The sequence below is a fragment of the Hemiscyllium ocellatum genome, chromosome 16 (genome assembly GCF_020745735.1).
Source record: "Hemiscyllium ocellatum isolate sHemOce1 chromosome 16, sHemOce1.pat.X.cur, whole genome shotgun sequence".
NCBI lineage: Eukaryota > Metazoa > Chordata > Chondrichthyes > Orectolobiformes > Hemiscylliidae > Hemiscyllium > Hemiscyllium ocellatum.
The window spans coordinates 34,160,324-34,177,694 of NC_083416.1; the positions used below are offsets into that span (position 1 = coordinate 34,160,324).

Consider the following 17,371-nt stretch of genomic DNA (forward strand, 5'->3'; position numbering starts at 1 on the left):
CATGAAAGAATATAAAACACATTATCAGGCGCAGTAGCTGCCTTGTCCCAAGAACAGCGGTGATGAATACAGAGATCCAGCTCATTGCTGACAATACCCCCAACACACAATATATAAGTAGAGGATGAACGTTCTGGACACGTCCGTACAGGAATGCCTTCAAAGATTCAGGCATTCATAACAGATCATTGGTGACATTTCTGGACTTCTAGAACAAGACCTCCTAAGGATATCTGTGGTCCTAGGTTTAGTCAAGCTCGGAATATTTGCACTTCCAGTTCCTTCCAAGAATCTGCTGGTGACATCTGTAGAATCTTATAAATGGCTGCCTATTAGTGGATCACCAGGGTGACAGGTACCATTTTTGCCAAGGCCAACATTTGCATCTATTTTGTTGCCTATGAGGTCATCATGAGAGTGTCCTCAGATTTGGCACTTGAATTTTCACAGGTAAAGGCAGTCATATATTGTACATGCCCTCAAATTAATCAGCAATATTCATTAATTGAAAGAGATTTCATTCCATTAATGCTCAGCAGGCGTAAAACAGCCAAAACAATATCGTTTGTCTGTTTAAGATACCGGGGAAATTGCAATTATGCCTTCATATTTCATCAGTCAACTATCTGACTGATGTTATAAGTGTCAAGCAGAGTCAACGGGTGGATTCTTGAAGATCAAAGTTATCCTCTAAGGACACAGAAAATAACACCTGTAAGGAACTGTATAATGACACTCAGAGAAGGTGCAACAGGAACAAAAAGAATGATAACTGAGAGTAAGCCAATGAGATACTGATGATGAGATTCAGGTGCCTGGACTGATCCTGGTGACACTGAACATAGAACAGTACAGCACTGTACAGGCCTTCAGCCTTCGGTGTTGCATTGATCAATGAAGTCAATCTGAAGCCTATCTACCCTACACGATTTCATTTTCATCCATATGTTTATCCAATGACCGTTTAAACATCCTTAAAAGTGGTGAGTCTACTACTGTTTCAGGCAGGGCATTCTATGGCTTTACTACTCTCTAAGTAAAGAACCAACCACTGACATCTGTCCTATACCTATCACACCTCAGTATAAGGCTATGTCCCCTCGTACTAGCCACCACAATTCAAGGAAAAAGACTCTCACTGTCCACTCTATCTAATCCTCTGATCATCTTGTATGTCTCTATTAAGTCATCTCTTAACCTTCTTTGCTCTAACAAAAACAGCCTCAAGGCCCTGAGCCTTTCCTCATAAGACCTTCCTTCCATAGCAGGCAACATCCTAGTAAATCCGCTCTGCATCCTTTCAAATGCTTCCATATCCTTCCTATAGTGCGGCAATCAGAACTGTACGCAATACCTTTTAGTAAATATCCATTAGAGTTCCAGAATGGTAGTGACCAATTGCAAATTATGCAATACAATGAAGAAGAGAGAACTGAAGCTGCACAAGTAGGAAGGCTATGATCACTCTTTGGAGGACAAACTGGGGAAGAAGGAACAAGAGGAGCCTGTACTTGTAGCTGGTTAATTATCAGATGTCCAGGACTGACTCATTCACACATGCTTAATCTAAATCTCATCTGACACATTGATGCTGAACTCACTGTGTCCATTTCCAGAAGCCAGTACAAAACAGTCCCAACAGTTAACAACCTAACCTTCTTACTGACATCCGTTGGTCATCCCAATTTCCTCAAGGCTTACAGCCACTGGACAGGTGACAGACAACGGAGGTAACTGGTCAAGGAAACGTTGAAATAAAAGCCTGAAAATTAGTGACTGGGCAGATGGTCCGAGTCAGTTCAGAACGTGGATCAGCACCGCATAGGTCTGGGTGCCAGGAATTCCTAATAGTATTTTATTGGCAACAGCCAAATTAAGAGCTTGAAGAGCTGGTCCATTAACCACATTTAAAGAGGCATGTGCAGCAATCAGGTAGGCTGAAGACAAGAAGGGGGTGAGGAAGGTGCAGTCTCAACAACAGGAAAGCAGAGGAAGGTAAGAGAACAAGAATGAGCTGCTCCACAATTCAGATATTCCTTCAGAGATGCTTGTGCAAACAGAGAAAGGAAACAGTCCTGTTACCAGCAAACAGATGGGGAAGGCCAAGTCTCATCACTGATGCATAGATGGGGCCAACAGACACTGTAGAAGCTGAATGGTTATTGCAGGAACCTAGATCCAGTGTATGAAGAGATTCAATGACCTTCTGTGATCTGGTAAAGTGAGTGGTCATTAGAGCCGCAAACTGGAAACACAGAATTAATTGTAAGATAGCCAGGAAATGTGGGGCCAGGCTGCACACAAATGCGTGGGTAAATTCTGCACGAATGGCTGAATTGGTATCATATCATACCAGCTTAATGGCACAATGCACATTTATAGTGTCTGAATAACCATACCTGCAGGAGAAGTGCATTCAGCAGCGTCATCAAATCTGTGGTGAAGTGCCTTTCATTGCAGTGGTGTACGAATAGCGGATAAAAACATGGAGAGTAAATGGATCAGGGCTGGGCAGTCTGCTACTAAGGACATGACAAGTGTGAAAGTTATTAGACAGTGAGTAAAGTAATAGTTGGCTCTAATATTTCATAGATTCTGGGGGCTTGTAGAATCTGCGTGGGCCTTTAAAACCACAGAAGCTCCTGACCATAGGGAGGCACCAGTTGACAGAGCAGTTGTTCCATTTAAATAATTTCCCTTCACCTACTACGGCAGCTAATGAGGAACAAACAATGGTTCCCATTCCACTGTTAAGTTCAGATTGTGGAGTACCCTCTGATGACAATGTCACTTCATTCCAGCACACATCAACAATCATGTTACTGTGCTTTGCTGCAAACAGAGATGAGCTTCAACATCCTAAAGGCTACAAACACGAGGAATAATCCATTTCTCATTGACGTTAACTGCTGCTCCATGATGTCGTTTAGTTCCACCACTCCATATCTGAAGTGACACAATCTTCATAGACATTGATACTCAAACGCTTTAATGAAGTTGAATCTCTGACAGTAAATCTGGGTACAGGCCTTCTGTCACAATCAGACTACACACTTGTCACCATGCTCTCTCCTCATCCATGTCCAATGGCTCCATCTAGTTGTTGAAGCTCTCCTGGCAGCTGCATTCCTGCCACTCTCACCATCATTGAGGAGCATCATCAAACAGCATCCACTGGATTGAGCCTCAGGTGCCCTGTTCCCAGTAGCTCCTGTCTCTGGGAGACCCCTTTCCAAACACAACATTTTGCTTTGGCCCCACTATGTGCTGTGCCTCTAAACTTATACAACCATTAAACTTAGGAGCAGAAATTAGGTCATCCAGCCCATTCAGTCTGCTCTGCCTTTCAATTATAGCTGATAGGTTTAATCCTATTTTCCCACTTTCTCTCTGTAAACTTTGATTCGCTTGTTTTAAATATAGGGGTACCTCGATTATCTGAATACCAATTATCCGAAAATCAGATTATCCCAAGGAGATCTCGATAGAAACATTACATCAAAGACATATTTCCAATAGTGATCGTGTCTTTTGTTTACAGTGATTAAACAGGCACTGTCTCCAAATGACTGACCGCCTGCCCTTGCTCTCTCCCCACACTTTCCCTGGAGTTTTACAGAGGGGTGTACCCTAACCCTCCGCTACCCAGAAATAATCTCTCCAACATTGTCCTGTGCAGGGCAAACAGGGATCTTGTCAAAACTTTGCAGTAAAAAGTTGTGCGTGTGGCTGTGGCTGTGTGTGCGAGTGCTATTTGGAGACTTACCCCACAAAGGCAGCTGCAGCAGTCTTGTTGTTGGTGTGCAGTTCAGATGCCCCGGAGAGGGGGCGGGGGTGGACAGAGCGGGGGTGGCAGGGGCTCGCGCACTTTATGCTGGTGGACGGGGACTGTGTTGGACCGGGTTGGGGGAGCAGGGGTCGGGATTGGGGGCTGGTGGGGGGGGAAGTGTGGTATTGTGGGCGGGGGCTCGCATGCTTTCTGCTGGGGGCAGGGACAGGGTTGGACTGGGTTGGGGGGTGGTGATGGACAGGGTGCGTCAGGAGGGTGTTGTTGGACGTGGGTAGGTGGCGGGCGGGGGTGGTATTGGGGGTGAGGTGTCACGCAATGTGTGCTGCTGCTAGTCTCCTGAACAAGGAGCAGACTTTAAAACTCCGAGCCCCAGAGGATTTTCCAAATAATCGATTATCTGAACGAAATAGTGCCCGCCCATCTCGTTTGGACAATTGAGTTTCCACTGTATACTCAATGCCCTGGCCTCCATAGCCTTCTGCGGCAATGAATTCCATAGATTCACCACTCCCTGGCTGAAGCTGTTCCTCTTCATCTCTCTGTTCTAGAGGGTCTTCCCTTTACTCTTAAGACTGTGCCCTCAGGCCCTCATCTCTCCTGCCAATGGAAACATTTTCCCAATGTCCACTCTGTCCAGGCAGTTCAGTATTCTGTAAGTTTCAATCAGATCCCCCTTATCCGACTAAATTCTATCAAGTACAATCCCACAGTGCTCCAACGTTCCTCATGTTAAGGCTTTCATTCCTGGGAACATTCTTGTGAATGTCCTCTGGACCCACTCCAGAGCCAATACATCTTTCCTGAGATAAAGGGCACAAAATTGCTCACAATACTCTAAATGTGATCTGACCAGCGACTTATAAAGCCTCAGAAGTACATTCCTGCTGTTATATTCTAGTCCTCTCGAGATGAATTACAACAATGTATTTGCTTTCCTAACTACTGACTCAACCTGCAAGTTTACCTTAAGGGAAACCTGGACTAGGACTCCCAAGTTCCTCTGCATTTCAGATTTTTAAATTTTTTCCCCATTTAGAAAATGCTCTATGTGCCTCTATTCTTCCTACCAAAGTGCATGACCTTGTACTTTCCCACGTTGTATTTCATCTGCCACCTCTTTCCCCGTTCTCCTAACCTGTCCAAGTCCTTCTGCAGCCTCTCCACCTCCTCAATACTAACTGCCTCTCCCCCTATCTTTGTATCATCTGCAAACTTAGCCAGATTGCTCTCAGTTCCTTCATTCAGAACATTAATTTTTTGTGAAGAGTTGTGATCCCAACACTTGTAGAACACCACTACTGGAAGATCACAGACTTCTGTCCCAAGAAGGACCCTTTTATCCCCATTTTCTGCCTTCTGTCAGACAACCAATCTCCTATCCATGCTAGCACCTTGTCTCCAACACCATGAGCCTGTATCTTACTCAGCATCCTCTTGTGCGGCACCTTGTCAAAAGCCTTCTGGAAGATCAGATAGATAACATCCATTGGCTTTCCTTGGTCTAACCTGCTTGTTACCTCCTGAAAGAACTCCATCAGATTTATCAGGCATGGCATCCCTTTGGTGAAACCATGCTGACTTTGCCCTACTTTACCATGCTCTTGCAAGTATTCATAAATCTCACCCTTCACAATGGATTCCAAAGTCTTACCAGCTTCTGAGGTCAGGCTAATCAATCTACAATTTCCTGTCTTTTGCCTTACTCACTTCTTAAACAGGGGGTTACATTAGCAATTGTCCAGTCCTCTGGGGCCCTCCATGACTCCAGCGATACTTGAAAGGTCACTACTGAAGCCTCCACTATTTCTTCAGTTATCTCTTTTATTACTCTAGGATGTAGCCCATCTGGTCCAGGTGATTTATCTACTTACAGACCTTGCAGTTTCTCTAGCACCTTCTCCTTGGTGATGGCCACCATAATCATCTCTGCCCCCCTACTCTTTTAAATTTTTGGCATATTACTCTTGTCTTCCACCATGAAGATTGACTCAAAGTACGTATTCAGTTCCTCAGCCCCACTTCTATGTTCGCCATTACTACTTCTCCAGCATCATTTTCTAGCAGTCCACATTTGCCTCTCTTTTGTCCTTTATATATCTAAAAATACTCTTACAATCTTTCCTCATATTACCAGATAGCTTCATATTTAATCTTTTTCCTCCTTATTTCTTTCTTCATTGTCCTCTTGTCTTTGTAAGCTTCTCAATCCTCTGGCTTCCCACTGTTCTTTGCCACATTATATGCTTTATCTTTTGCTTTTATGCTGTCCCTGACTTCCTTGGCTAGCCATAGTTGCCTCATCCTATCTTTATCTCCTCGGGATTTTTCTGAATCTCCCAGGTTACTCCCAGAAACTCCTGCCATTGCTATTCCACTGTCTTTCCTGCTCGGCTCCTCTCTCAGTTAATTCTGGTCAGCTCCTCCTTCATGCCTCTGTAGTTGCCTTTATTCAACTATAATAGTGTTACATCTTATTCCACCATCTCCTTCTCAAAATTGTAGAGTAAATTCTATTATATTATATTCACAGCCTCCTGAGGGTTCCTTCACCTTAAGCATCCTCATCAAGTCTGCCTCATTGCACAACATTAAGTCCAGAATTGCCTGATCCCTAGTGGGCTCCATTACAAGCTGTTCTAAAAAGCCATCTCTTAGACATTCCACAAATTCCTTTTCTCGTGATCCATTACCAACCTAGTTTTCCCAATCCACATGCATATTGAAACCCCCGTGACCACTGTAACCTTCCCATTCTAACACACATTTTCTATCTCTTGATGCATTTTATGCCCCAAATCCTGACTATTGTTTGGAAGCTACATCATCTGACCGTACTTCATTTCTTGCTATTGATTTAATTTCATTTTTTTACAAAGTAGCCCCACACCCTCTGCCCAAATGCCTGTCTTTTTGATAGGATGAATATTCTAGGATATTTAGCTCCCTATCCTCATCCCCCTTGCAGCCACATCTCTGTGATGCCCACCGCATCATACCTGTCAATTTTCATCTGCGCCACAAGCTCATTTACCTTATTTCATATACTGCACACATTCAGATACAACACCTTCAGTCCTATATTGACAGTCCCTCTTCTCATTATTATTCATTTATCCAGTGTGTTCAAAGTTTGATTCCTAACCTTTTCTAAACTCATTATCCTTTTTTTGTGTACTGGATACTTTAATAACCTCTCCTGATTCTCAGTTGATAACATCTCTTTTGAAAGCGTAACCCTCAGACTGCTTTACAGTATAGCTGACTTCTCCCACCACAACTCCGCTGCTTGCTAAGATCATGCCATGTTTAAATAGATGAGACTCTGATCCTCAATGCATTCCATTGGTTGTTTGTAGGTTCAGAAAAAGATGGGCTGTTGAAAGAAGCCATCTGGCTGTTGAACAAACTTAACTGCTGTCATCAATATATCAGTGATCCGTCTTCCCTCTTGCATCTGGTAACTTTGATTGGTGGCATGATACTATAGGTTAGTTGACCTCACACAGGCTCACCCTGTTTTACCATCTTCTTACTTCCACAAGGTCAATAAATGCTGCCCAAAGTTTACAATGCATAAGCATGGAATGTAAACTTGACAATTTATCAGTGTTAAACACCCAAGTGATTATCCTTGAGTAACTACAAATCCTTTCTCTTCCTTTTCCTGTGACCCCTATATGCTCCCCCTGTAGATTCAGTCAAACTTGAAGCTGGCTGCTCATTTCCAAGTTCTGCTTTCTCAATGTGGCCAACATCCTCTAGCTTTTGGATCACAGGCCACCAAAAACTGCCCCGCCTACATCAGTGCAGGGGCAAATTCTGTCATTGCTAACAGGAAGCAGACTTTGTGCTGAGCAGAATGCTGGGAAAGCTAGAATCTGGGTATTGGCACTTCAATGTAAGATGACACTCACCTTTCCAGTCTGTCAAGGTCATTGAAACTGTTGCAGCAGTGTATCCAGAAGTGAAGCACCACACTCCTCAAACACTACCTTTTCAGATGGGCCAGCTTGGTCTTAGTGTAAAAAATGAGGTCTGCAGATGCTGGAGATCACAGTTGAAAATGTGTTGCTGGTTAAAGCACAGCAGGTTAGGCAGCATCCAAGGAATAGGAAATTCGACGTTTCGGGCATAAGTCCTTCATCAGGAATGATTCCTGATGAAGGGCTTATGCCCGAAACGTCGAATTTCCTATTCCTTGGATGCTGCCTAACCTGCTGTGCTTTAACCAGCAACACATTTTCAACAGCTTGGTCTTAGTGCTAAGCTTCTTTCCCCAGGCCACTCCGAAAAAATGCCTCTTAAAACATGATATGCAGTAACGTGTCAAGGAATCATGGAGCAGCCTTCCCTTGAGAGTTTCCACGTTGCAAGTAGCTGGTACTTTTTCTTCACAATGGGTCTGTTTCTGATCCCCTTTTTCAATATTGAACCTTAAAATCACACTGCAGGTTGTCATTATGCTTGCCCATTTTAAATGACCAGGAAGTCTGGAAATGAGGTATCGATATCATGGCTCAATTAAACAGCCACTGGAATAGTCACTCCTTGAAATTATGGATCTCCAGCTCATGAACAGCCATCTTTCCCCTGAACGAGTCTAACCATTAGGATCCAACACTTCCTTCCCCTTGAAATATTTTAACATTCTACCATCTTAATAGTTCTACTTAAATAGCTTATCAGATATTTTTAAATGTGGCTTTATCATGTCAAAATAGTTACTTAACTGAAAATTAGGTTTGCTCATTATTTAGTGGAATGTGATGCAAGCAAACCAGATAACTTTGACAGACCAGGTAATTTTAACAAGTTTAAAAATTCAATTTTTCTCATGATGGTTCAACAAGTTTATATTGCTTATAAAAGGCTTACAGATCAGGAAGTGCTCTCTCTTGAAATATCAGCACGTATTCACATGATATTTGGTTTGGTCATTACAGAGCTTAGCACATTATTTCTATCAAATCTCCCCTCAGCCTTCTCTCCAAGACAAACAGGTGACTTGGTCATGCTTTACCAGCCTCACGTGGAGTTAGTTGACCCACATTCTCAGCCTTCTCTCTGGGTTCAGTTAGTTTAAACTCTCCCCAACAGCACTATCAAATGCTTCACAAGGAACTTGGTCACAACTTCTTTCCACTGCAACTCATCAGGAGTGTACAAGTGCCATTTCCCTTACAGCTAGTCCCAGTATTCCAGGAATGCAATGCCCTTCCTCCTGCATCATACCTCCAGCAAGACATTCATTTGTCTTCCTTTATACTTCTGTACAGGGAGAAAGTGAGGACTGCAGATGCTGGAGATCAGAGCTGAAAATGTGTTGCTGGAAAAGCACAGCAGGTCAGGTAGCATCCAAGGAACAGGAGAATCAACGTTTCGGGCATAAGCCCTGAAGAAGGGCTTCTGTCTGAAACATCGATTCTCCTGTTCCTTGGATGCTGCCTGACCTGCTGTGCTTTTCCAGCAACACATTTTTAGTTCTGTACAGACATGCACATGGCACTGGGGATAACCCAAAGATTACTATACTTGATGTCCTGCTTGTTAATCTTCTGCCTAGTTCCACAAATTCTGATTGCATAACCATTCTTACCTGTCAATAGTAGCAATCTGTACCATAACCTCAAGCTGATCCCCTTCTCCCAGAAGAAGGTCCTGTAGCTGTTCTGTGATAATGTAGGTCCTAGCAGCAGGAAGGCAACATACTATCATTTTGAACACCACAGAAATGCCTGAGTGTTTCCTGAACTAAAGAATCCCTTTATTACTGCTCTTCCACTCTTCTTCCTCCTCTCCTGTACAACTTGGCTATCGAATAGATGTAACAAAAAGCTTCTCTCTTCTGTGCACAAAGAACAAACTCAACTTGGCCTCAGTGTGACCTACCCTTTTTAACATTATGTCTCTTATGTCCTTTCTGAATAAACTATTCATTTCATAACTTTATAATAATTGTCACACTGATGCCAATTTATGCTGTAATCTCCATCAAAATTGTACAAAATCCTTTCCTCTTCAGACAATTTTCTGTTGTCAATTATTTTTTGTCTCTGAGAGAAATCCCTGTGCTTTGGTGATTCCATTTGTAAACCAGGTGCTGATGATACTGGGCTCAGCTACGTATCACAAACCTTCCCTGCTTAATCTCCTGCAACCAATTCTGATAATGTGATGACTCATTTATAAATGTTAATTTCATGACCTAGTGTGCTGTTGCTTTCTTGAGCATGGAAATGTTTGTTGGAGTGTGTTGGAGCTAATGGAGGGAAACTGGTGCACTTTCAGTGATCTGCAACCCTTACAGATAAAAGCAACTTTACAGAAGAGCTAATATTTTCCACAAAGCTAGGTTAGATTTGTACCTAGTCACCAGATAGGAAAAATACAAAATTGCTATTAAATTCATCAATGAATCCCTCTAATTCAAGTGACAATGCAAGCTGAAATATTACCTCATGCAGATGCTGAGTGATGAATTGAAGCACATTGTTGGCCAAGTCACGATGAATGGTCATAATTGCTTGAAGAATCTGTGATTGTAGCTGTAGTACAATGCTGTTAAATTTAGGGAGCTCAATAAGTAATAAAGAATGCAGTGCTTTGTACGTCTCTATAGCAGCCTTCTCTTCATAAGACGCATTACCTTCTTCCTTTATTTTCTCTTGAATTTTTTCATAATCTAAGAACTTATCATTATGTTTTTTAACCAGTTGCTGTGGGCTACTGAACAAATTTGAGAGGGCACACAGCGGTTCATAAATTATTGATTTCAATCTTCGTTTCTGTTTGAAACAAAAACATTTAATATAAACCACATGTAAAATTAAATCTCTAATGCTTACTAAATGTATGTCAATACACTGCCATTACTTACAAATTCAGGAATTATCATCTGATGAAGTATCTGTATAAATTCTTGATAGCAGATTGTAGTATGTTCATCCACCAAATTGGGTACATAATGGTAGGACTGTAAGTTTTGAAAATGCTGAGCCAAAATTAAAGACAATACAATTTAAAGGTGGAACAATGCCAGATGTAACTGTATTTTAGTGTATAATGGATGCATGATTCTTTGACATTAGTATACTTAGCTAATATATCATGTCAGCTTTAGAAAGAGTGCTAAATATATCTGAGGCCAGCCATTATTTGTGCAGTAACTGTTTCTTCACCTTGAATTACCTAAATTTAATTTTGGTTTTCTAGAAATTGGATATAGGGATCAAATAGATTTCTTCCTTTAACTTAGGGGGAAGACATGTTTGATAGAGCGAGACCAAAAATGAAAGGTTAAAACCAGTGCCGTGAGGAAAAAAAAAGAATCAATCCTTCAATGAACTCGATAGCCTTTGTTAAAAGCAATCCCTCTGAGCCTGTATGTGACCTGATGGTACACATTTGCCATATTTCAATTTTAAAGTTCCTCTGTTATCACAGTTCTTAGCCTGATTCTAGATAAATTTAAGTGATGAATTATTGCTTTTTAAATGTAAATACTTCACTCAAGTGATCCTTGTGTCAGTCTTTAGACTCTATTTTATGCATGATAGTGTCAATTAACTGACTGAGTATCTAAGAATGCATATGCTTAATGCAGATGGATTTATATTAGAATATAATAATAGAGGAAGTTACTAACCTTGCTAAGCCTGGATTATTGTGGAGCTTGAAAAGATCAGTAGGCCTTTATAAATAGTGTGTGAAACACAGTTCTGCAGTTCTTGACTTCATTTCTGACTCTAGAAATGTGTGCCAGCACAGGGGTAAGGTAGCAAGCCAGCATACAATGTTCCCATTCTTGCTAGCTTCATTGTGGCAGTGGTCATTTCAACATTATTGTCCACCATGTCCCTAGATAGTTTTGATGGAGTTTCTTTAGAGATATGGTTTTTCCAACCGTGGAGAACTCATGAACCAGGGTGACTGTAGTTCTAAGTCAATATTAAAGTAAAAAAGCCAAAAGGCCATTTCTTTTGAGAAACATTGCTATTCTTACTTTTCATAAAGCTGTAAATCACACATTGCTATTCATAATATCAGTTACAAAATGCTTCAATCCACTTCACACCTCTTAATGTTGTTTAAATAAACAGCCAAACACTGGATAAACCTTTGTTGAAAAGATCGGGTTAGTACATAGTAATTAAAATTTTAATCAAACAAAATGAGTACTGTCCTGCAAGCTGTGCCAGCATTGCTTCAAATGCTGAATTCATTAGACAACCTTGAAATTTGACCCAAAATTCATAACTAGGCCTTCAGAAACAGTTCGAGCTGATAGTCAAACATCTGTTTTGCCAGATGTCCTCATTATGAATGCTTGAATGAGCATGGGGATAGCTAGGTTAATTTAGCTGACATCTACATTACTTTGTAATAACCTGTTCTTTCCTTGAAGAGCTTTTACAACGTCTGTATGCATATTTACATAAGATGTGAAGTGGATTAAAACTTTCTGTCAATGACACTACAAATTGCTAAATGCGCTTGACATTTTTACGAGATTGTAAAATGAGCAGCTCTTTTCAGAAGAACTTCTTAACACCCCTGCTTATGCTGTCAATTTCAGGCGACTTACAAAGACTTGCTAATGGCTCCATTGATTCTGAACATAATAGATAATAAAAAATATTATATTGGAAAAATGGAAACTGCATGGGGAATGTGAACAGCCATGGAGGGGGGCTGTGGAGATTTGAGAGGGTAAGAAATATATGAGAGGCATGAGGATGAATGATGGAGGATCACACACAGTGATCATTACAACTGGGCCAATGTCCCAGTAAACATAGGTGAGCCTTCTAATCAGCTGGCCTTCCCATCTGTGCACCACAAGTTTGAGTCTGAATGCAGAAGTGCTGGGCTTATCTGTTGTCCATGCCCACTTCATTGACAATATAAATAGGCCAGGTAGGTTCCCTCAATGTAGAGGCAGGATCAGAGTATTTGTAACTCCCCCATTCCTGATAACTGTCTCCTTGACAAAAATCAATATTGGCAGTACATTTTTCAAGATTTCCTTTGGAGTTATATAATCCAGCAGTTGCGGTATGTGTGGCATGGAAAGATACTTTAAGTAATGTAGGTTTATTATTCTTATAAGTATCACATCTACATTTTTTTCCTGAAAGTTACCCTGTTGCCTCCCCCAACCCAAACCCTATATACATACAAAAGCACATGAAAGAAAGTGAAAAACAGAGTTAGTTTTCCATGGCTGAAACTAATTTCAGACTGTTGGCATCAAATGGTGAATATTCATTTTGTAAAGGCCACCACAGAAATAGAACATTTTAGTTGAGGCTGTCTATCATATGTCAAGAGAGACTTCTAAATTTGTAATTATGATAATAGAGTTACAGAATACACAATTACTTCAGATATATGTAGGATTTTGTAATTATATTTTCTATTTAGAATAAGTTCTTTACAATAGAATGATTTATAACTTCTAGATAAATGTTCCATTCTATATTATTCACAAAAATATTTGGTTAAACAAACAGAATATCTAACAGAAAGGCAAAAAGACCATAAAAACCTGAAATTATTGGGGGAAAATTATGCACATAATTAATATATTTAAGTAATACACTATTTACTTTAAATGTGTAAAGGCTCCAAATATCTATCCAGTACCTGTGCTTCATTGGTCTAACAAAGTTATAATAATGAAATAAAACTATATTAAATAAGTAAGTATCCCAGCAGTATTTATGAATAAGAACCCAAAGAATATTGAAAATTGTTGATATTTTTCATCTCTCACTTAAATTAAATTTGTCTGTTCTGGTGTGTGTGCAAGTCTTTTTTTTTCTATAATGAATATTGCATTCATCTTCTGAATTCAAACACTTCTTTGTTGCAGACTGATTTTTCCCACACTACAATGGTAGGCTTGGGTTTGGGGTTTAAGGTGAGGAAAAATCTGTGTCAAGGTGGTCAACTTTGTTAAGAATTACCCCCCAGTAGGCATTTCCACTCTATAAGCAGTTTAGACTTTCCAGTAAAATGCTCACTTCTTAGACATTCCATTTTGAAAATGGTAGTTAGGGAAATCAGTCATGCAACTCAAGTTTGCTAACAGCTTCTGCCAACCGAAACTCAGATACCTAACACTTTTTTTTTGTTACATTCACACATTTTTTGGACAGTTCCTTGACAGTTTTGCCAGTTACAATCTTTAGCAATGCGATGAAAGAGTTTGACAACTGTGCCATCAAGCAGCATCTGTTTAACAATAATCTGCTCATCAATACTCAGTTTGGATACTACCAGGATCAGTCACTTCCTCACTTCATTACAGCTTTGGTCCAAACATGGAGAAAACAGCTGAACCCTATATATGAGGCAAGACTGACTGCCCCTGACATCAAAGCAGTATGGCATCAAGAGGCCCCAATAAAACTGTAAAACTATCAGAGGGAAATTTCTCAATGGTTAGATTTATATTTGGTACAATTGAAGACGACTGTGATTCTTGAAAGTAAATCATCTCAGATCTGATACCACTGCGAGAGTTTCCTAGGTCAATGTCCTGGACCCACCTCTTCAGCTGTTTTATCAATCATCTTTTTACCAACATAAAGTTAAAACAGGTATTTTTACTGATGATTACACAATGTTCACTAACCCCTGTGATTGTTCAGATGCTGAACAGGCTCAAGACCTGGACAACATTCAGGTTCAGGCTGATAAGTGGCAAGTAACATTTGTGCTGCACAAGTGCCAGGTAATGATCATTTCCAATACAAATGACTCGAACCATCTCACCTTGACATTCAATGGTATTATCATTGCTGAATTCTCCATTGGGAAACATTCTGGGGTTACCATTGACATAAAACTGAACTGGACCAGCCACATAAATATTGTAGTTACAGGGTCGGTCAAAACAAGGACTTCTTTATGAAGAGTGAATTTCTTTAACAAAAGTGATAAAGACAACATGTAGTGATCTTCGTTGTTAATGTCATTTTCCTTACAGCTGTTAGATTGAGAATATCATGTCAGTTGTTGATTTCCAATTCTGAAATAAGACTAGAATTCAGGATGGATGGGTTCAGCCAAAATCTGTATTTGGACAAGGTCAAAATAGGCAAATACTTCCCCATAATTCTTACTAGAAAAATGTCTTGATAGTTGATGCAGTTTCTGAAGTCACCCTTGTTCTTATACATGGTAACTTACTTTGAAGTACGCATTTTCTGGAACAACGCTCCCTCTCTCTAGCAGAGACAAGGAAACTGTGCAGATGCTGCATGAGAGCCTGTTTCCCTTGCTTGAGGTGTTCAAATGATAACTTAGCCTTCCTTTATTTTCAACGAAAATGTTTTATTTGCTGATGGGCCAGTTGCCTTTTTGATCTGTCATACACACCCTTGACATCTGCATACCCTGGCAGATTTGTAAACAGTACTTATTAACAGACTAACTAATAGTCTGGTGGACTTTCCCCCAAGCAGCTCTTCATGCATTCAGAGTTTTCTTGATCTGATATCTCTCGTCATGAATGATCAGTCAGTCTCATGCACATAGTCTTGATGTTCCAACTTGTCAATTGAGGAGTTGGCATCTTCTTTCATTCATTTCATTTGTTTTCCTGGTCAAGGGAATGCATCAAGTTGTTACTCTAAGGTTTCAAGCACCCAACGGAGCAGCTGGACCATGAAGAGTCAGCACCTTTCTAGACAGGAGCTCCCTACTTGGAATGAGCAGTGGCTGACCAGTGTGATCTAATTGTCCATCCCACTCTCAAGACAGCCAACAACACCTGTTCTCAACACCAATCAATTTGGACTTATCACTGTAACCACTAACAACTGTGTTGTGTTGATGTTCTGCAATCAAACCGAAAGTTCAAGGTACCAGCTTGGGAGAAGTTTATGGAGTCCCTGGGTTTCCAAATATCAGGGGTATCACCTCTTGACCATTCCAGGTGAGGCCAAAAGGCATTAAGAAGCCCCAAGCATTGTTTTAGTGTGAAGATTTGGCTAAAAGATGATATATTTAAATATTCATCTGCCATTAGGCTCCATGTCAGATATTTTTCAGAATTTACTCCCTTCGCCTTCAACTCTCCCAAAGTATCCACAGAACAGTGAAGTTGTTTGCCTATAGTTGACAATTTGCTTCATAATCGCAGCTGTACATGACAGTTGTTCTGCTCACTGCATCTATGGATGCTAAACCACTTTCAAGTTTCTTTAAAGCTTTGGATTGGTGACATGAGGAACAAATTTACACGTGTCATAAAAGGTCAGTTGAAGACTTGTAAGTCTCTCCTTGTCAGTACACAACATGTTTGACTTTCTGTTTCATGTGGTTGCTAACTACCAATCTAGGTTGAAAATTAGAACTAAACTAGCACACAAAACCAGAAAACATGTTAACTCTCTTCTCCCACACACTAAATGCATCATATTGACTTGTTGGACACAGTCAGCCCACCATATTTGTTCTTATACACCAACATAATGAAGAGAGGGTTGATGGGTGAAGTAAGATTAGCTGCATAAGTTAACAGGACCAAATTATCTAAAACTCTTGGGCAACTGGGGCAGTGCCTGAATTCTTCAGGTGTGTAATGAATTCCTCTGATGCACATATGCTTATCTCTAAACGTACAAAGGTCATACATAATGAAAGAACACAGTGATAAATCAAAAGTGAATGAAAAATTAATATTTAAAAATGGGAAAGTAAATAGGCATAAATAAAAACTCAAGTAGCAAAGCAATAAAAGGGAAGACAAAATAAAATGCAATCTCTATATTATAAGGGAATAGAAGTATCAAAGATTCAACAAATAAGAACAGTTTTACAAGAGAAGAGAGTTAAAAGGTATAACAGATTATACTGAGTTACCTCCATATTTTTTATCAAGCTTTCTGTGTTTTTCTTCAGTGTTGTAACACTTTTTTCAATCACATAGAAAAGTTTCACTGAATCCTCGTAATCTTTGTCTTTTACCTAGTAATACGAGACAGCCCTTTTAAAAATGTAAAAATTCTTGTTTGCTTAACATTAAGTATTACCAAACAACTTGAAATATCCAATTAATTAAGTAATTGATTTCAACAGTACTGCATCACTTACTACCATCACAGCCACGATTTCACAAATACATTTCATACTCTCTTCTGTATGAAAGGGCAGTAGTACAATCAAACTAGAAACATAACTCTTGCACTTCATTCCTTCCCCATATGACACTGCTATTCTAGTGAGGGACAAACATCTGCCAGAAACAGGGAGGCTCATTAGCCCATAACAATCAGGAATGCTGTGACATCAATCGATTCACGTGTCGTTTTAAGGAGAACCTTTTAAATCTGTCCTTGTTAGGGCAGAGATAATCTCTTTTATTAGATGGTCATGTAATAGAATTATTGGAACCAAAATAAACTCCTGGTTTAATTTTGTTAGGGTTGGTGAGAAATTTCTTAAGATTTTCTTCTCCATATTTCCCTTCCCCAGGAGATCACATGGTTTTTGGAGAGTGGACAGACTGTCATTTTGAGAGAAAGTGAGGACTGTAGACGCTGGAGATCAGAGTCAAAACGTGTGGTGCTG

General features: G+C 40.2%; 1 protein-coding gene across 5 annotated transcripts in view; it reads right to left on the reverse strand.

Moving 5' to 3' along the window:
* Window positions 1-17,371, reverse strand: part of arhgef37 (Rho guanine nucleotide exchange factor (GEF) 37) — a 169,812-nt gene that overhangs the window by 35,955 nt on the left and 116,486 nt on the right. For all 5 annotated transcript variants that reach the window (XM_060836771.1, XM_060836770.1, XM_060836769.1 and 2 more), the window contains 3 exons: window positions 16,664-16,768; window positions 10,668-10,781; window positions 10,246-10,575 (listed from right to left, as the gene is read on the reverse strand). In XM_060836771.1, the coding sequence (XP_060692754.1) occupies window positions 10,246-10,575; window positions 10,668-10,781; window positions 16,664-16,768 (549 nt within the window). The remainder of the gene's footprint in view (window positions 1-10,245; window positions 10,576-10,667; window positions 10,782-16,663; window positions 16,769-17,371) is intronic.